General features: G+C 46.0%; 1 protein-coding gene across 3 annotated transcripts in view; it reads left to right on the top strand.

The window, feature by feature from the left end:
• LDB3 (LIM domain binding 3) overlaps positions 1 to 19141 on the top strand; it is a 62109-nt gene extending 42968 nt beyond the window's left edge. For all 3 annotated transcript variants that reach the window (XM_080823016.1, XM_080823020.1, XM_080823017.1), the window contains 5 exons: positions 2759 to 3155; positions 4309 to 4489; positions 5083 to 5203; positions 10176 to 10291; positions 16345 to 19141. In XM_080823016.1, the coding sequence (XP_080679142.1) occupies positions 2759 to 3155; positions 4309 to 4489; positions 5083 to 5203; positions 10176 to 10291; positions 16345 to 16434 (905 nt within the window). In that variant the 3' untranslated portion in view covers positions 16435 to 19141. The remainder of the gene's footprint in view (positions 1 to 2758; positions 3156 to 4308; positions 4490 to 5082; positions 5204 to 10175; positions 10292 to 16344) is intronic.
• The last annotated feature ends 1205 nt before the right edge of the window (positions 19142 to 20346 follow it).

The raw sequence follows: 20346 nt of genomic DNA, 5'->3' as shown, positions 1-20346 counted from the left end.
CACTGTCCAATAAATTTTCTAGTTAGCCACATTTTTAAAGGAAAAGGAAGCAGGTGAAAATAATGTTACCATATTTTATTTATCAGTATATTCAAAACATCATTTCAATATATAACCAACATAAAATAATGATTAATGAGATATTTATATTCTTCTCTTGTGCTAAGCCCTGAAATCTGGTGTGTATTTTACATTTATAGCACTTCTCAATTTGGATTAGCCACATTTCAAGTGCTTACTGCCTCCTAGGGCTGTGCACTAGCACAGGATTGGGGCTTCGTTCCTAATCCCTTTCAGCAGAGATTCCCCCACTTTAGGAAAAAAAAGCGGGGAACAAAATCTTGCTTAGAACCCCATTATATATAATAGAGAGGGATGAAGCTGCTCTGAAGATCTGCTAGATGACTTCTCCCCACACCACTCCCTGGTGGCATGCCCCTCATCACCCCTGCCCCAGCACTTTGAGATGCTCTGCTCTGGGCACTTGGCTGCTGTGCAAGGTTGTTAGGAAGGGGGGCAACACTCAGAATCTGGGCTTCACAAATTTGCACAGTGCATGCATCATGTCTCCCCACGAGGTCCCCACCACTCCTTTTTAGGCAGACAGTGGCATCATACTTTCTACCACTGGTGATAGACTCAGTCCCAGGTTATCTGATTTCAGGGCATCATATCTCCCTTCCCCAGCCCCAACATCCCACATTTTCCCTGGACAGGTTCCCTCCGGTGACCATCAGGCAGTAAGCTGAGTTGACAGTTCACCCAGACCCTGAGACCCAGAAGCCACCACCCTCACTAACGTGAAATGATGCACGCACCGTGCCAGGCACTGGGCTTAACACTTTATTTTTCTTGTCCCCTTGAAACCTCATAACCACCCTGTGAAGCACTAAGAATTATTAATGCCGTTTTTAAAAAAGGACATTCAGGCCCAGAGATGGTAAGGAACTTGTCCAAAGACACACAGCCAGGATGTAGTAGCGCTGGGACTTGAACCTAGGGCTCTTGATGGCTGTGCTACATACCAGAGCATGGGACCGCCTCCAAGTTGATAGTTACTCCTCAATGAGGTGTTGCACCAAGATTTTCTGGAATTAGACTTGTATTCTTTACAGAGGCAGCTTGGGGTAATAGAATGGTTTTGGACACTCACTCTGCCACTTACTGGCTCTGTCTGAGACTCAGTGACCTCAACTGTAAAGAGGACTAAACCAGATGACTTGTTATGTGCCAAGCCTACTCCCTTAGTAAGTGAGAAGATGATTGATTCCTTCTGGAGAGGGTTTTACTTTTAGGAGCCAGCATCACTCCCAACATGGCTCCAAGGCAGGGCTGTGGAAGATTTTACCCCTTCCCCTTTCAATAACACACGCCTGCTCCCTACCCCCCCCCCCTGCCAGCACTGGGGTTCCTGTGTTACCCAGCACTGAGGGGCCAATCATCTGGGAGTAGAACAATGGAATTGGAACAGCATGCCACAGGCCACCCAAAGTCGGCCCGGAGAACCAGGTGGGAGAGACCAAAGGCCAGGTGGGGAACTTTAGCCCTGAGGAAGACCTTCCTTTCCCAGCTGGAAGACGAGGGGGGCTGTGTCAGTGCCCCTCAACATAGTCCATCCACCTAAGCAGGCTCAGGAATGGAGGGAGGCTGCCCCAACTTGCTTCCCAGGATGGGAGGAATGAGGCCTCTTTCCAGAGGCACAGACTGTGAGCTGAGGTGAGGCTTCTGGAGCCTTCCTGGCTAGAAGAGGAAGCCGGCTGGAACGTGTGTGCAGGCTCCCCAGTGGGAGGACCGCAGAACTTGGAAACCTAGGTTTTGAGAGTCCAGACCTCAGAGGGCTTTGGGTGAGCAGCTGCCGTGCCCCTTTGTGTTTTCTCTGAAAAAGGGTTTTAGTTCTGGGAGAGCTGGAGGAAGGGGTTCCAGAAGTGAGGCAGTGTATTCTGCACTCTTTCATGGTAATTTCACATGCTCTCAGACATACTCTGTTTCCCTCAAAGTGGTGTAGGGGAGCTTGGGCCTTCCAGAGTCAGCCACAGACTGAGGGAGCAGCTAGATCTGGGCTGTGTCTCCTCAATATTTCTGCCCAGGTTCCCTCTGAATGGCTCTCTCAAGACCCCCACCCCAATCGAAACAAGGGGAAATTTCCCCCAATGCAAATGAAGTTACAGTGTTTTTCAAGGAAACGATTGTAGCTAAATGTGAAACCTGAACCCGAAAACCCAATTGCCCCATCATCTACTTTGTCCCCAAGCCTGGACTAGGGCCAAGTTCAGCAAACACATGTGAGAGAGGCATTGTGGATGTCAAATCCCTGGTCAGAGTGCAGCTAAAAGCATCTTCCAGTCAAGGCCAAGTTTGACCCGCTCCCACCCCCTTCCCGGCCCAGGGGACCCAGATATGAGGCTTGCCTGGCACGCTTGCCACCCCCATTCCCTGTCTTTTGCAGGCTTCTGGAAGCCCAGGCCTGGCCAGGCCAGCTCCACCCCACACAGCTGCAGATATTTATAGCTCTGTCCCTTTCCCAGCCCTGTCCAGGCTCCCGAGGGCTCAGCTCTGGTTGCTCTTTATCTCCCTTGGCTCCCTGCTGCAAACTCAAATCTGGGGCATCAAGAAGTTCAGGAACATGTCTTCCATCAAAATTGGAACTGTGCTGCTCTAATATTAAAGTCACCTTTTACAGATTTCTGGCTGGGCATGGGGGAAATTGGGGGAAATGAATCCCTGATACATTTTTCTTTGGCTGTTTTTGGCTTTGCAGTGCCGGTGTCCACGTACAGCCCATCCCCGGGGGCCAATTATAGTCCAGCTCCCTACACCCCTTCGCCTGCCCCCACCTACTCCCCTTCCCCGGCTCCAAGCTACACCCCCTCACCAGCCCCAAGCTATAACCCTGCCCCCTCAGCGGCCTACAGCGGGGGCCCTGTGGAGTCTGCCAGCCGCCCCCCATGGGTGTCAGATGACAGCTTCTCTCAGAAGTTTGCCCCTGGCAAGAGTACCACCTCCATCAGCAAGCAAACTCTGCCCCGAGGGACCCCTGCCTACACCCCTGCGGGGCCCCAAGTGTCTCCCCTGGCCAGGGGCATCGTTCAGCGGGCTGAGCGCTTCCCAGCCAGCAGCCGGACTCCACTCTGTGGCCACTGTAATAACGTCATCAGGTATGGTCCCGCTGTGCCATGGAGCTGGCGCTCTGGGAGCCCAGGCGGGGGGGGGGGGGTGCTTGTGCACCATCTGAACCCTGCGGTGGGGCAGGGGGTGAGAGGGAGGGCAGGGATAGGGAGAAGGCTTTCTACTGGGCAGCCTCAGGCTCCTCTGGCTTGCCACCTAGTCTGACCCTCTTTGAGCTTTGGCTTCCATACCTGTGAGACAGCCACTTCCCTCAGGAGTCAGGAGAATTCCATGAGGTAAGTGGGTGAAGCTCCCAGCACGGTGCCTGGTGCCAGGACCTCCCCCTTGGGCTAAGGCCGGGTTCTGGGAATCACAGGTCTTGTTGTTGGGTTTATTGGGCGTGTTGCAAGCTGGCTGACAGGGCTAGTTTTGACCCAGCTTTCGTTTAGGGTTCCTTCTGGGTCTTTCCGCAGACAGGCCAGTGCTGCTCAGGGCTTTGGTGGGCATCTGCCACCCTAAAAGGAAAACAAGTCATTTCACGGACGTAGGTGACACTCGTTTGGACATAGTATGTTTACAGGATATGTGTGTTGGGGAGGAGGGCGTATACACGCAATAAAGATACTTTTACTTAAAAACAAAGTAACACATGCTCATTAGAGAATAATTAGAGAGTTCAGAAAAGTAAAAATTAAGATGTACAACATTTCCTCATAGTCCCACTGCTCTAACTGCCAACCTGGATCTGCGCTACCCTAGCGGTACTAGCACTATGGCCTTGAACCACTTACTTCACATTTCTGTGCCTCCGTTTCCTGATCTGAAAGTGGGCACCATAATCCTACTTCTTAGGATTGTCGTAAGCACTAAACAAGTTAATACACGCATTTCTTCTTAAATAGTGCCAGGCACGGAGTAAACACGCAGTAACCGTCAGCCATCGGCGTGGTCGTCTCGGCTCTTCCTCTTACAACTGACGGGATAGCCTATAAAATGCTTCCCTTGTCCCCTGCTGGTAGATATTTGAGTTGCTTCCCTGTTTCTCTTTCGTGTTACTGATGCAACAATGAATATCTTTTTGTGTAGAGTTTAGCTGAATTTCACATTAGTTCGTTAGAAGGGTTACCAAAGGGTTGGGGGTCCTGAAACGTCGGGTCTTGAGCTTTGGGGCCCGCCTTAAGATGCCATTCTCTGCTTCCCCAGGGGCCCCTTTCTGGTAGCCATGGGCCGTTCCTGGCACCCAGAAGAGTTCAACTGTGCCTACTGCAAGACCTCCCTGGCGGACGTGTGCTTCGTAGAGGAACAGAACAATGTGTACTGCGAGCGCTGTTACGAGCAGTTCTTTGCCCCAATCTGTGCCAAGTGCAACACCAAAATCATGGGGGTAAGTCCTCTGACTCTTGTCTCTTCCCCAACCAATCTCTCTCCCTCTCCAAGATTGTGGGGTCCCATTAAGAAGCCAAGAAGTGGCTGCTAATAGAGAGAGAACAACTATCTATCCTACAAGGGACTTGGTTTGCCACCAGTGAACCAGGGAGCAAATGAACTTGGAGGGAGAGATGATGACTTGCCTGGGCCACACAGCTGGAAGTGTTGGAGCTTCTGCAAAGCAAGTTATCACTTCATAGACTGACCTTGCCATGCACCCACATGTGGCCTTGACCCCTCCATGCTCCTTTGGTAAAGCGACGTAATCAGCAGCTTTGATGGGAGGTTTCAGAATCACAGACAATGTAACCACCTCTCTGATGATTTTGACACGGAACATGGCACCCAGCAGGTGCTATCTGAGTGCGAACTCCTCTGCCTCCCTCCCTGGGCCTTTCCTCAGTACGTCCAAGGCCCACCTCCTGAGCTCTTCTGCCCTGCTCCCTGTCGGGGAGCTCCAGCAGTAGCCAGGGCCCAGTGAGGAAGAGGGGGCCCAACTTCCTCTTTGTCCTGAACCTTTGTGGCCTGAGTGGAGGCTCTTTCCCCCAGGAAGTGATGCATGCGCTGAAACAGACATGGCACACCACCTGTTTCGTCTGCGCAGCTTGCAAAAAACCCTTCGGGAACAGCCTCTTCCACATGGAAGACGGGGAGCCCTACTGCGAGAAAGGTAGGACTGCTATGCTTTGGGGGGCCCCACGGTCTGGGAGAAAGGGACAGGTACAGGGAACTCTTGCCTGTGTCCATTCACATGGAACCATCAGGAGGCTCCGAATGACAGAGTCATGCTTTCCTTGGTGGGGGCTGGGTCGATAGCCTTTAAAAAATTTTTTTATACATTCGATCTCTGTTCCCTTCCCTGCACCAAATATGTGGATCACAGGTTGGCATCTTGTAACAACTTGGGAAACCTCTCAGATGAGTTTGATCTGGAGGCTGAAAAGGCTTTGGCTTTGGACTTTGTCTTAGGTTCTGTTCCAGGCTCCACCTCAGGCTGGCTTTGTAACCCTGAGCGAGTGATTAAACTTGTCTGAGCTCACTTCCCTCATCCATACAAAGGGGCATATGAACACTGGCCTCATGAGCAGATGTTTAACCAGAGAAAGTGTGTAAAGAATCAAACATGTGAAAGTCCCTTTCCCTGCTCCTCTGATGTTCCTTCAGAATCCTGTAACCCCTGTCCCGTCTGAATTCAGAGTTTCTCTGTTCCTCAAAATGCTACATTTTACCTTGAAACTTGGAATAAATTATAAATTTTGAAGGCAAAGCACTCTATTAGAGAATCAGGTGTCCTAGATAATTAGTCACTTCCTCACTCACTTATTCATAGACTACCTCTCTTTTTCTTTTAAGATTGATTTATTTATTTTAGAGAGAGAGAATACATGCACGGGTAGGGGGAGGAGTAGAGGAGGAGGGGGAGGAGTAGAGGAGGAGAAGGAGTGAGAGAGGAACAAGCAGACTCCTTGGGGGATCCAGATGTGGGGCTCGATCTCATGATTCTGAGATCATGACCTGAGCCAAAATCAAGAGTCAGGGGTGCCTGGGTGGCTCAGATGGTTAAGTGTCTGCTTTTGGCTCAGGTCATGGGCTTCCTGCTCAGCAGGGAGCCTGCTTCTCTACTGCTCCCCCTGCTTGTGCTCTCTTGCTCTCTGTCAAATAAATAAATAAAATCTTAAAAAAAAAAATCGGGAGTCAGATGCTCAACTGACAGAGCCACCCAGGGGCTCCCATAGACTGCCTTTTTCAGAAAAGGGTTTGAGGCAGGGTCCAACAAAGTTACCATAGACAGGAAGGTTAAGGTCACAGAACTAGCACCAAATAGAAGAAGAAAAAGCAAGCATGTGGATTACGAAGAATAACAGAGCAACAGTGAATGGGCAGCAAGTCTGAGGGCAAAAAGAGAAACACAGTAAGTTAGCGTACTTTAAAATCGGAAAGGAGAAAACATTCCAGTTCCTCCAGGGGAAAAGCAAAGCAAACTAAAACTATTCTCCCCTGACAATAAATTATGAAAGAAAAATTTCTTGAGTTCTTATATATGGGTGAGATCTCTTCCCAGCTCTTATTAATTGAATGACTTTGTTACTTGGTCACCCCATGCCTCAGTTTCCATATCTGTGAAAGGGAGAAGATAAGCATCTCTTTTCCTTTCTTGTGAGTGTATAGTGATAATTGTTAGATAAATAGCATATAATTGATAGATGTGTGTTTGTGCCAATACAAATTGCTATTACTGGGGCACCTGGGTGGCTCAGTCGATTAAGCATCTGACTCTTGGTTTCAGCTCAGGTCATCATCTCAGGGTCATGAGATGGAGCCCCGTGTCAGGCTGATCACCTGGGGATCACCTGGGAAACTTTAAAGATAAGAAGATCAATTCCCAGATGTTCAGATGCAGAATTTCATCACCCTACCCCCACCCGTATGATTCTATATTCAGTTAAGTTTGGGAATCGAGGCATGATCCTAAGTCCATCAATATCAGGATCACAGAAACACAGATCTTTGGGCCCCACCCCAAATGTGCCGAATCAGAAACTCCGGGGGGGTGGGGCCCAGTGATCTGTGTTTTAGGGAACCCTCAAGATGATTCTAATGTTTGAAGAACCACTGCTCTCCGAAAGCACCAAGCCCTTTTCAACAGAAAGCAACTGTGAATTTGATGGATAGAAACCCTTTTACAACAGCAATAAAATCCATTAAATACAGGGTACAAATTCAACTTGGGTCACAAGAGAGTTAGTCAAAGAAAATTATAAAGACCTAATAGAAGAAATAAAGCAAGAAATAAATACATGAGGAACTAGATTATATTCATGGTGGGAAAGGCCCATGCACAAACTTAATTCCAATTATATTCTCTCTTTTTTTTTTTTATAAATGATGAAATATGTGAACTTTTAAAAAAATGTATTAGGGTCAAGACCAGTGCTACCAAATTTTAAAACAAGGTGGCAGTTCCCCAGATCATACAGAATCAAGTATAAAACAAAAAAAACAATCAGCAGGCAGGACTAGACATTCTAGGGGCGCCTGGGTGGCTCAGTTGTTAAGCGTCTGCCTTTAGCTCAAGTCATGATCTCAGGGTCCTGGGATTGAACCCTGCATCAGGTTCCCTGCTCCGCAGGGAAGCCTGTTCTCCCTCTCCCACTCCCCCTTCTGTGTTCCCTCTCTCACTGCGTCTCTCTCTGTCAAAAAAATAAATAAAATCTTAAAAAAAAAAAAAAGACTAGACATTCTATTGTAAGAGTTTAATGTTAGGCTGCACAGCAAAAGAAGGAATCAGTATTTAGTAAGGTTTTCTTAACCATTTCTTTGTTTTTCCATTCATCATTCACCCATCAAATCTGTGCCAATTCCTCTGAAAGGCACTGAGCATTAGGAGTGGGTCTCTGCCCTCAAAAACCTCAAGTGGGCACATCATCCTGGGATATGCCAACACATAAATAGATAGTTAAGAGATATTGACTAAATGAATGAATGAATGAATGAATGGAGGGAGAAGGCAGGGAAGCCCAAGAGAAGTTCTCAGGAACGCCATCTCATCTCTCTTGGTAAGGGTGGAGGATGAGGACTTCCCAGAAGGAAGTCCTGGCCCACAGGATTGCAGGTAGACAAAGTAGGGAGGGTTTTCCAAGCCCAGGACCTGGTTCATACACAGGCATGAGGTAGACGAGAGAGTCCAGGGCATGCGGAAACTATAAGGTGTAAGGAGAGAGAAGTCAGAAGTGGGGTTCAAGGCTTGCCCTCCCACGGAGATGGGGTAGTGTATGGCCCTGTTTCTCAACCACACTACAGAGCACGGAGTGAACATAAACCTGCTCTAAACTTGTAGAGGAAGCAGAATGATGTTTTTAGTTCTGGTGAGAAATTAAGGGTTCTGTCAAAGACAGGCTTCACAGACCATGACATAGAGAACAGCATTTGCATGACAAACCATAATTAAACACAAAAGGGGAAACCGTACATTGGAAAATATATCCAAGAGATATAACTTATCAAAGCTCAATGGCAAAGAGATAATGAGACCACGTGAAGTCATGGAAAGAGGATGAACTTTGGAGTCCATGAGGCGGGCTCCTTCCTGCCAGGTGACAGAAACTCGACAGCCAGTTTCCTCATCTTTAAAGTGGGAATAATATTTCTTTACAAAGCTGCTGTGAAGATTACCCAGGAAACTTAGAAAAGCACTAGTATTGGACTGGTGCCGAGTAGGCGCTGGATTCACGTTTCCTTCTCCCCTTCCGTCATTTATAAAGACATGCAAGTAAGAGCCAAGATTTTTGAGTTTTTGTGCCAAGTACATTCACATATGTTATCTTACTGAATCGGTACAACAACCCCACGACTTAGGTCCTGTAGTTTCTTCCTTTCTATAGAGGAGAAAGTGGAGACACTGAGAAGTTAGGTGACTTGCCCCAAGTAGGAACAATTCCCAAACAGAGCTTGAACTTGAGCTCAGTGCTTTTGTTCTTCAGAACCCAAGTACATAACCCCGCATGGCACACTGCCTCTCAGCATGTGGTCTAAGACATCGAGCAGGCACACTGTCCACAAGCAGAAACATGGAAGTTGCTAGGAGAAGCCAACTGTGGCAGAGCTGTGGAGAGACAAGTACACTTGTAGGGGAATGAAGGCTTCGTAAGAGACATCAAACATCTCTCAAAGAATCTGGAAGAGTTCTCCACTGAGGACAGTAGACCTGCTTGTCCCCGGGGCCCAGATGAGACAGTTGGTGCTGGGACCCAGCCCGCTCAGCTGTGTGTCTCAGCTGTATGACTCTGGCGAGCCTCAGTTTCCTTATCCACAAAATAAAACACACACAAAACAGAAAAATAATTATAGTTCAATCTTGGAGGGGTTTTTTGAAGATTGAGTTCATTCATTGATTTATTGATTCACTGGTTCATCCATTCCCTTATTCATCCCACATGTATGTGTTGGGTACTAATTCGTGTGCCAGGCACTGTGTTGAGGGTGGCAAGAAAACTAGTACATACTAATCCCCAGATCATGACATTGAGATTCTAGTAAAGAATACCATCTATGCGAGAATGCTTGGTGAACTGTAAAGCATTATACAAGCAATACATGGTATTATTATCTCTTTGGTGAGGCAGGGCGGGGGACATGTCTTCACATAGTAGCTCAAATATTGTTTCCAGTAGTAAAAATTTGTTACCAACACAAATACCCAATGAGAGAAGAATTGCCAAGGAAAGAACATACTATATAACTCCTAAAAATGTTAAGGGCTCTCCTTTCAAGCTATCGGGAAATATGATTTTTTTCTTCTTTTTGGGATTGGTCTGTTTGAGCTGTAAAGGCAGAGGAGAAAATCACCCTGTAGAAAGTTAATGGCAGATGTGGAGAGTGTTTGCAAATCAAACCAGCACAGAGTGGTAACTAAGCCTGAATCCATACACCACCTGTGCAAATTATTGAAAAGAAAAAAACCCACAATCATATAGCTGAGCATTTTGTCTGCAAGACAACAAGTAAACCAGTTAGATCATACCCACTGCCCCCGCTCAGTGATTTGTGGTGTGATGTCATTGTTATGGCATCAAGTTGGTGTGTCCAGGATGCTTCTTCCAGCCTGCCTGGATGTCTGGTCCTCACTCTGCCTTTCATTTCAGACTACGTCAATCTGTTCAGCACCAAATGTCATGGCTGCGATTTCCCCGTGGAGGCCGGTGACAAGTTTATTGAAGCCCTGGGACACACCTGGCATGACACCTGCTTCATCTGCGCAGTATGTGATTAGCTGGGGCTGGGGGTTCTGACTTTCTGAGAAGGGGCAAGAGGGACCCAGTGGGGCCAGATGATCAACTATCTACATCCCTTTCAACTCTGGTGCTCTGATATTCTGATCATTTTTAAAAGCTGGCAAGTACCGTGGTGTCTGGATATGTCACAGTCAAGCCAAGTTTATTACTAATAATTATTTCTAAACCAGTGTGGCTTTTGTTACTCTCCATTTCACTAAGGAAAAGAGTACTCTCCCAGGATCTGTCATACCAGCAGCTTGCCTCGCTAGCAATGCTCTCCATCATTGGGAGCAGTGAATAATAAAGCAGGGGGGTTTCCTCTGATTATAAGTTGCTTTAGATGTGATGAAGTGTTTCAAGGGTTTTCCTCAAAATTTGCACCAAGAAACACTAAGTTGGAGCTTTTTTACTCATTCTATGAAAGGCTGAGATAGGGCTTCTTTTGATAGACTCTTTAGGAATTGGGGCTATCATTTTATTTTCTAAATGGTCTTGTTCTTGATACATAGTTACCAGAGATAAGCCCTGCATAACTGTTAACCATGTGCCATCTATTTCTTCCAAACAGCCAAGTCATTTTTCCCATGAGACTGGCATTTTCCTTAAGAGGGCTTCAGGTTGGGGAGGGGACACAGCAATGAGTTCACTGACATTAAGACTCTGCCTTACATCTAGGAAATATTCATCCCTGAGAAAGGCCTGTGATGTGAGTCTGCAATTGACTGAACTTTATTTGGGAAAATTAATGTGCTGCTACCACTTTTGTTTTGTTTTGTGTTTTGCTTTGTTTTGTTTTACAAGTGCTGCTCAAGGTAAAGTGTGGCCATGTGTCAAATATCCATGCAGTTTCCATTTGAACCATTTTGATAGGCTTATAATAGAGGAAACCCTCATCATAAAGTTTACAGCAACACACGTCAGTGTCTAACCACTCCCACACTCCACGGTGCGTGGAGTGCACTATGTTGACTCTGAGTGTGAGTTTGCCAGGTCTGCTGTAACAATGGACCGAAACCCGGTGGCTTCAACAACTGAAATGGAATGTCTCATAGCTCTGGAGGCTAGAAGTCCACAGCGGGGCCATGCTTTCTCCCTGAGCTTTGGGTGGTTGCCAACAATCCTTTGTGTTTCTTGAATCGTAGCGGCAGAACTTCAGTCTCGGGCTCCATGGTCCCCTGGCCGCCTGCCCTATGTGTGTCTGTGTTTCTGCATGACACCCTCTTCTGTGTGTGTCTGTCTCTATGTGCTTCTCCTTTTCTTTTTCTTTTTTTTTTTTTAAGGTTTTTATTTATTTATTGGAGAGATTGAGACAGGGATAGTGAGAGAGGGCAGGAGCAGGGAAGAGAGGGAGAAACAGGCTACCCGCTGAGTGGGGAGGCCCCATGCGGGACTCAATCCCAGGACTCCAGGATCATGACCTGAGCTGAAGGCATTTGCTTAACCAACTGAGGCACCCAGGCACCCAGCTTCTACTTTTCTTTTTCTTTCTTTTTTTTTTTTTTTAAAGATTTTATTTATTTGTTTGACAGAGAGAGATCACAAGTAGGCAGAGAGGCAGGCAGAGAGAGAGGAAGGGAAGCAGGCTCCCTGCGGAGCAGAGAGCCCCATGTAGGGCTCGATCCCAGGACTCTGGGATCATGACCTGAGCTGAAGGCAGAGGCTTTAACCCACTGAGCCACCCAGGTGCCCCCCGCTTCTCCTTTTCTTGTAAGAACACTGGTCCTATTGGCTTAATGACCTCATCTTAACTTACACCTTAATTATATCTGCAAAGATCCTGCTTCCAAAGAAGGTCATTGGTGTGTCCCTGTGCCAAGTAGATTGAAGGTACAGGGAGTATCTTCCAGCATATGAATTTGGGGGAGGAAACAACACAATTCAATCTAAACACTCTAATTTTCTAGCTTTTGGGAGAGATTTTCTAACTGCGTTTTAGGGTCCTTTAAGTACATCAGGTCCTTCCCTCTGAAAAGGGACAGCGATGTGAATATACTGGCTTTCCGGTTGTCTCCCACAGAGCCATGGCTCAGCAAGGCACATAGGGCCCTCTGACCCCTGCACTCAAGCCGTGGCTTGTCTGATCCTAAGACACTGCCTGCAAGTCTGGTTGCCCGACTTCTAAAAGGATCCAAGAGACTTGGAGAAGGTCCGGGGCAGACTGTGGCACAGAAGTCCTGTTCTCTAAGGGCGGGCTGATGAGAGGTGTGTGTCACATGGAGAGGGTACCATGGAAAAGGTGAGTGAGCATGGGTCTGCTCCCTTGAGCTCACTGAGTTTGGCTGAGAGTCACAGTGGCACAAATCCCAGAGAGAGAGAGAGCAGAAGAAGCAATAAAGCGTAGGGTTGTTCAGGCCAAGATTATAAATAAGTTCTGGCAAGGTGTGAGAGACCCACAGCACTGCAAAAGGGTCTATGCAGAGAAACCAGGCAAGTCCTGTCCTTTGGAGAATCAGCATGGTGAATCATCATGTCTTCCTCCAAAGTGGCCCTGTGTGGCACTCACTGCCCTGTTAAGATACAGTGAAGTGGAACTTGGTTTTGGTTTTAATTTTTGGAAAGCAATCTTTTGATTGGAAAACTGATGGTTGGCGGGGTGGGGGGAGTCCTTTTCCATCACTTTTTATTTCTTTTTTTTTTTTTTTAAGATTATATTTATTTGTCAGAGAAAGAGCACAAGTAGAGAGAGCAGCCGGTAGAGGGAGAAACAGGCTCCTGTTGAGCAAGGAGTCGGATGTGGGACTCGATCCTAGAACCCTGGGAAGCTTAACTGACTGAGCCACCCAGGCGTCCCATCATCACTTTATATTTCTAAGTCATCTTTGATGCGTATATTTTCTTATAATAATAATAAAAAAAGACCTAGTAAGAAAGGAAAATCAGAACTACCTCTCCCAGGTGATTAGCTGTTTTCCCATCAGTTAGATCTCAGAAGAACACATAACTTTAGACGAATTCAGTTTACCAAATATTGCTTGAGTTTGGAGGACATAAGAGTATCCCATGGGGCGCCTGGGTGGCTCAGTGGGTTAAGCCTCTGCCTTTGGCTCCGGTCATGATCTCAGGGTCCTGGGATCGAGCCCCACATCGGGCTCTCTGCTCAGTAGGGACCCTGCTTCCCCCTCTCTCTGCCTGCCTCTCTGCCTACTTGTGATCTCTCTCTGTCAGATAAATAAATAAAAAATCTAAAAAAAAAAAAGAAAAAAAAAGAGTATCCCAGAACAAATCTCTACCTTCAAGGAGTTTGGAATCTTGAAAGGAAACAAAGTTGAAATTTATAAGGGATTAAAGAATAGAACAAGATAGCCTCTCTAAAGTCCCAAGCACATAAATTGATGCCTGAGATGGGGCCCCTAGGTGGCTCAGTTAAGTGTCTGACTCTTGATTTCAGCTCGGGTCATCTCAGGGGCTCAGAGTTGGAGCCCCACATTGGGGTCTGTGCTGAGCATGGAGTCTGCTTAAGATTACCTTTTCCTCTCCCTCTGCCCCTCGCTACTTGGTCTCTCTTTCTAAAAAAATAAAAATAAATATAAATAATAATAAAAAAATGATGGTTGAGAAAGGCTGTGTGGGTTGGGGTGAGGGGTTAAGCTCCTATCTGGCTTTGGCACTTGAGTTCCAATGGAAAAGACGTGGGGCTTATCTTTAGTGGGTAGTGGATAGAGTGGCCCCTCTTTTCCTTTAAGTCTTGTTGGATCTCCAACCCTTCCCTACTGGTATGGGTATCAGGAGGGGAAGGCAGCAGTCCTAGTGGCTCCTTCAGCTGGCCGATGTCCTTGTCTCCCAGCATCATCCATGACTCTTTCCCACCCAGGCCCTGATGACACTTGACCACGGAGCCTGGGGCTTGAACCATCCCTGTTGTGCCTGAGTAGTCTGGAGACCTCCACCAGGAAGCCACCATGTATCCCACATACAGTCTCCTAGCCCAGGACACTGAGCACCACCTCTCTGTGATGTTTTCTACCCTCAGCTCCATTTTTTAGCCACCATCAATTTTAGCTCCATCAATTAGCCACCCCTGAGGATCTGGCCCTTGCTTACTTCTGGGCCTTTAGTCTCCCAATACACTCTCCAACTTATCCCACAGTTCTCACAAGTAACCAGCACTGTCCCAGACTAGGCAGAGCCCCAGATGTTGACAGGCAGCTCCTTGACAACTCACTCCAGAGCTGCCTTTCTATCTCCATGAAACCCATCCTCGAGGTTGGGTCTTGGGCTTGTCTCCACGTCTTCACCAGCTGCTTGAGGCCACCCCAAGAGCCTGGTTACACTCAACATCACTGCCTCCACCTGGGATGTTTCTGGTCACTTTTTTACACCATTGTTTCTCAGGGCCCATGGTCAGCCCTGTGTAATCCCAAGTATTACATTCTCAACTGGCCCACGAGGGACCACTGTTATGCTGCTTTTCTTTCCAATTCTCTTAAAGTGGTCGCATGCTCACTGAGTTAGCTCATCTCAAGAGGGTGATTTCTCTATCTTCATGCCTTCTGTATATGGGAACTCTACCTGCTACCCTTCTCTTCCTCCTCCTTCTCTTTTAGAGGGGGAGGGGGGGAGGGAGAATCTTAAGGAGGCTCCACACCCAGTGTGAAGTTCAACATGGGGCTTGATCTCACGACCCTGAGATCATAACATGAGATGAAATCAAGAGTTGGATACTTCGCCGACTGAGGCATCTAGGCGTCCCTACTTGCATGTCTTCTGATGTCCATGTCCTGGGTGTGGTGCCTACTTCTTCTGTTCCCTGTTTTGTATGTTCAGTGTTGTCTATGACCCTGGGGCCCATCCCAGCCAATCTGACTTCCCAGCTGACTCTGACACCTTGGTCTGTTGCCCACCCAGGGCCAGCCTACATACTGGTAGTCCAATAAACTTGGAGGGTACCTCAGTACAAGTCCTGTAAGCCCAGAACAATTTTAAGTAAGCATAGCCCCTCTCTGCAGTGGGGTGAGTGGAAGATCAGCTAGAGCTGGAGTCTTGCAGACCTGGACATCAAGTCCCAGCTCTACAACTTGCTAGGTCTCTCTGACTTAAGCGACACACTTAGCTCTATGAACTGCAGTTTTTCCTTATGAAATGGGGACAAGTCATACCTTCCCATAAGTTTTTGTGGGGATTAAATGAGATCACGTGTATACAGTAGCCTCAGCATACATGACTGAGCTTTCTTCTCTCTGTGATGTCTCCATCTTCAAACGGCACTCACACATTGTCATCATGGGGACATATCAGTTTAAGTTTGCCTCTTTTTCTTTTGTATAATGTCTCCCTGCAACACTTTTCCATATTGGATTGATCGTTTTCATGGTGGCATTCCATTGGAGAATGTACTGTAGGAATCTACTTAGTCATCTCTCTATTGAGAGGCATTTTGGTAGTTTTCAGTTTTGGCTTGAGCACACATTGTTCCGTGCAATAGTTTCTGCAGGATGAACCTCTTCTGGGTGGTACTGGGCAGGCACATCTTTATGGTTCCTCTCTGGTATTGTCATACCCCCTACAGAAGGCTGAGCTGATTCACCAAGCTGTGTCCTTAGCAGTGCACGAGTAGGCATTGTTGAGTGTTGATTGGTACTTTTTTTTTTCTTTTTTCTTTTCAGCTAGTCTTCTAAGGTTAAAGGTGACATGTGATTGAAGGTTTTTTTGTTTTATTTATTTTGTTAGACTAATAGACACCTGTAGGGGTCTCTCATGGAGGCTTTAATTTATTTTTCCTTTAAATGTTAGTGAGGATAATCTTTTCTGATATGTTTGTTAGTTTCCTAATGGTATTTTCTTGGATGTTAATCACCCCCATGGATATTGACTCATGGTTTTGTACTGGTTTCTTGTAAACTTTGGATAGCATCAATCGATCATCTTCATCTTGTGTATTTTTTTGTGTTCCATTTCATTTAATTTGAGTTTAGTTCTGTGTTCCTCTTTGGGAGTCTTAAATGTTATATAGTTCGACTGTCTACTCTGCTTACATCATTAAGCATTTGTGGTGGGGAGAGCTAGGCCCCGCCTCATGCCTGTCTGTCCTCTGTCCCAGGTCTGCCACGTGAATCTGGAGGGGCAGCCTTTCTACTCCAAGAAGGACAGACCCCTGTGCAAGAAGCACGCACACGCCATCAACGTGTAGGGAGCCCAGAGCGTCTGATGCGGACAGGCCGGGAGCCGCTCCTGCCGCTGGCAACAAAGGATTCAAGGAGGCTGATGTTTCTTTTTGGGGGGAAAGGGGGAAGACAGGAAGCTACTGAGCCCTTTTGAAGTATAATTTTAGTCCTTCCTTCTGCACACAGATCGTGTATTTGCATAGTTCAGACTAGAAGCCAAATGAAGATTCCTCAACCAAGCTAGTAATTAATCCAAGGCTGGAGTGGTAATTCAAATGTTCAGAACAGAATTCCAAGAACTCCAAAGTGAAAAACAAAAAAAGTCATGGTCTCAAAGTGACACCCTTCCCTGAGGTCACCAGAGCAGGGACAGAGCTCAGGGCGCTGTTGGAGACTCTGGAGCGTGCTGTGGAGTTCTCTAGAGCTTGTCTGGCAAGCAGACCCAAGTGCCAAGCAGTACTCGCTGTGGGGTATTTTTAGAGCCATAGCTGAGGGCTTGTTAGCTGAGACCGATTGGGCTTTCCTCGCCAAAAAAGGAAGTGTTATTCCGTTACTAGCGTCACAGAGCCACCTCTGCGCATCAGACTTCAGACCTGGAATAGAGTTGAGCGTTCCGAGGGAGTCCAGGCGTCTAGGGGGTGCCTTCTGGGAGCCGCGGGGCGGTTGACAGGGCTTTAGGAGGGGCTCTGGCTCACGTCTAAGACATCCTATGTCCCCAGAAGGTTGAGCTCCTTTTTGAATTGTGATGGGAAAGTGGAATTGGGTTTTTCCAGTTTTGCTTTGCTGTGTGCGAGAGGAGATTTTAAAGTGACTCTGGGTCGCGTCTAGCCTTTGTTTTGCTTTATGAAGTTCGTGAGCATGAATGTCCAGGCTTATGCATGTTTTTCTCTCCCAGTCCTGGGACGGCTCACTTATGAAGTCTTCCTCAGCACCCCTTCCCCCAACAGGCATGATTTCCTGTGGACAAGAAGAGAGAGACGGTGTCTGAAACAGGATGGCAGACTAGGCTGGGAATATGCCCGAACTCTGCCTGGGGAGAGGAGCCTTACTTTCTGCCAGCCTCAGTAAGAACGCCAGGGTTGGCAGCACCTCCCACCTCAGACCTGCACCAGGCTTCTCAGGGGTTCCTTTCAATGCAGTGCACTGATTACGTGCCGGGGTGTCGACTGTTGGGAGGAGGAGAGGGACTGATACGGTACTCATTTGCCATTCGGGCCCATAGTTTGACAATGGATGAGCTGAGTTGATCTAGAACTTGTTTAAGTACTTATTGAAATAGTCTTGGGTCTTCAAACTTCTTTAAACATTAGTGATAGTTTGAGTTAAGTAAGCATTTTAAGGCTGTTAGGTGACAAAGAGAGAAGCTTAGTTTCTGAGCCTGGAAATGGTACATTCTCTTTCCCTTCAGGAAGCACTGTTATTACGCTCATGGAACAAGGCATGGAAGCAGGCAGTCTGAGGGGGTGTTTCTCACTTGAACACAATCGTTAGGCACTCTTCCAACTCACTGCTACTCTCTCCTCACTCCTGTTTTCGATTTTTCTCTTTGCATGTTTTATGAGAATGCATTAGAACATTTTTTTTTTCTTCTGAGAACTGAGGCTTCCAGGGGACTGTCTTTCTCCCTGAGTGTGTTCCTTCTCCTTGAGGGAGAAAGAAGCAGCAGGATGCGTCCCTAGCAGGAGGCCCGTGTTTTTTTTCCAAGGTTGAAGCTGTGTCTCGTACATAATTGTGCTCCTACCACCGGGCCCTTCTTTACCTGTGGTGCAGTAAGAAAGTGAATCTAAAGTACCAGACAGTAGAATCTGCTGGGAGTGACTGGAGATTTTTCAGGAGTTGCAAACAAGTACCTTGGAGCATTCTGTTATTTTTGGAAAGTTCAAATATACAGGGATAAGGAGGTTGTTGGTTGTACAGAAAAGCTCTAGATAGGTTTTCTCTTAAAGCAAAAACGAAAACAAAAACACGTTTTCAGGGACTGGTCTAGAGGAAAGGAAAAACAGTTCCCAAGGGTTAAGTTTCCAAAAATATCTTTTAAAAGGGTTTAGGCGCACATGGACACACACATGCCTGTGCGATCATTAAAAAAGTACATGATCATTAAAAAGAAAAGTGAAGCATCTCAAAGAAGAACTTCATCATGGTCATTTACTGAATCGGTTTTTCTACATCTCAGAAAGCGAGTGTCAATTCTGAGGGACTCTTTAATTTACCGAAACACACACACAAAAACCATTTTAAAGGTAGTAGGAGAAGAGGATAGTTTTGAATATGGGGTTCCCTCGGTGTTTGCAAGTTTGGCGTAGCTTTGAAGATAAGATTGTATCTATTTCAAGTTAACATCAGGGCTGTCCTAGGACACCAAACAATTTCTAATAGTTCCTGGTGGGGAGTACACTTTGGATCTACAGTTCTGGTCTCCTCATTTTTGGCATTTATTTAACACTTATAAACACTTACAAACTTTTTGCAACGGAGTGATTTATGTCTGCAGTGTTTGTGTTAGGAATCTAGCTTTTATAATGTTAGCTTTTCAACTCAGGTACTTTTGCTTTGAGATTTTTTTTTTTTTTAATTTTTAAGATTTCAAAAGTGGAAAGTAGTGTGATAGAGGTGTGCACAAAAATATTTTGCATGTTTGGTTTGGGTTGTTTCTTGTTTTTTGTTTTTTTTTGCCTGTGTGAATTCTACTTTTTAGCACAATAAAACCTAAAAAAGGATGACCAAATACAGATTTTTCTGTGTAAAGTTTTTTCGCATGACACCAAAACTAGATTATTTCCATACAGCTGAAAAAAAAGTTTAAGGCAAAACGAAATGTCCTAAAGAGAAGCAGCACAAATAACTCACTTGCTCTGTTGGGTGTGTGGCCCAACAGCAGTTTAATTGCTTTGTTTAAACGGACAAGGATATGTGAATAATACAAATGTTTTGCATACAAAGGGAATTTACCAGGTAAATAATAAAGTGAAGACCAGGCTTTGCCTTTTCTTTTTGGAAAAGTTTATTTATTTAGCTACTAGGTGATTAAATATTTTGGATTTATTTATTTTTATTCTGTTCTAAATGGCTTCATTTCCAGAAAAGTTGGTATATTTTCTTCCATGTCTTTTGTTTTGAAATAAGCTCAGAGAAAAACCCTCTCACAGCACTTATTTTCTTTTTTAATAAGGAAGACCCTTCTGAGGATACTATGCTTAATGAAACCAATTCCCTCTTTGTTAAGGTATTCTGTTTCCAGGCATTACTTGAAAAGAAAGAGAAAATGTTCATAATTTATTTGATTTTCTTAGTACCTCAATCAGATTCTGAAAGAGCTGTGCGATTGCAAGAAGGAATAAGGTATTATTTTAGCACTTTTCAAAGCTGTAGCAATTTAGATGGAGAAAAAGAAAAAAAAAAAAGGAGTCTCATAGAGTCATAGAAAAGTCATGTAAAGTTGGAAGGAATCTAAGAAATCCCCTGGGCACTTTCCAGATGTGGAAACCGAGAAAGGGGAAATAGCTTCCCAGTACATTCGGTCATCTGGGGAGGCAGCTGGGGGCCATGGACTGAACATGGACTTCGACATGTTAAGACCAGGGCTTAGATCAAGGTGATCTAATATCATCAGGGTGATATTGGCAGACCAACTCTCATCCCTCCTGAGAGTGAAGGTACTGACCTGCCTCACAGGTGTTTTGAGAGCTAAATGCAATAGCTTTTGTTAGAAATTACAACACAAATGTTAGTGACCGTTATCACCAATGGAGTAGGTGAGGACTGAGCCCAAGGTCCTCACCCTTCCATGATTTTCTTAACTCCTTCAATGTGTCCATTCAGAAAAAAATGCTTTGGGGAAACCTGAAGCAAGAATAAATATTACACAAGGAGCTGGGAAATATGAATCACCTGGATGAGAATTTGGTAGAATTACCTTGTGCTAGAATTTCTACCCT

The sequence above is a fragment of the Martes martes genome (assembly GCF_963455335.1).
Source record: "Martes martes genome assembly, chromosome: 14".
Classification (NCBI taxonomy): domain Eukaryota; kingdom Metazoa; phylum Chordata; class Mammalia; order Carnivora; family Mustelidae; genus Martes; species Martes martes.
Note: the sequence above shows the minus strand (reverse complement) of the source record. Positions and strands in the feature narration are given on the sequence as shown.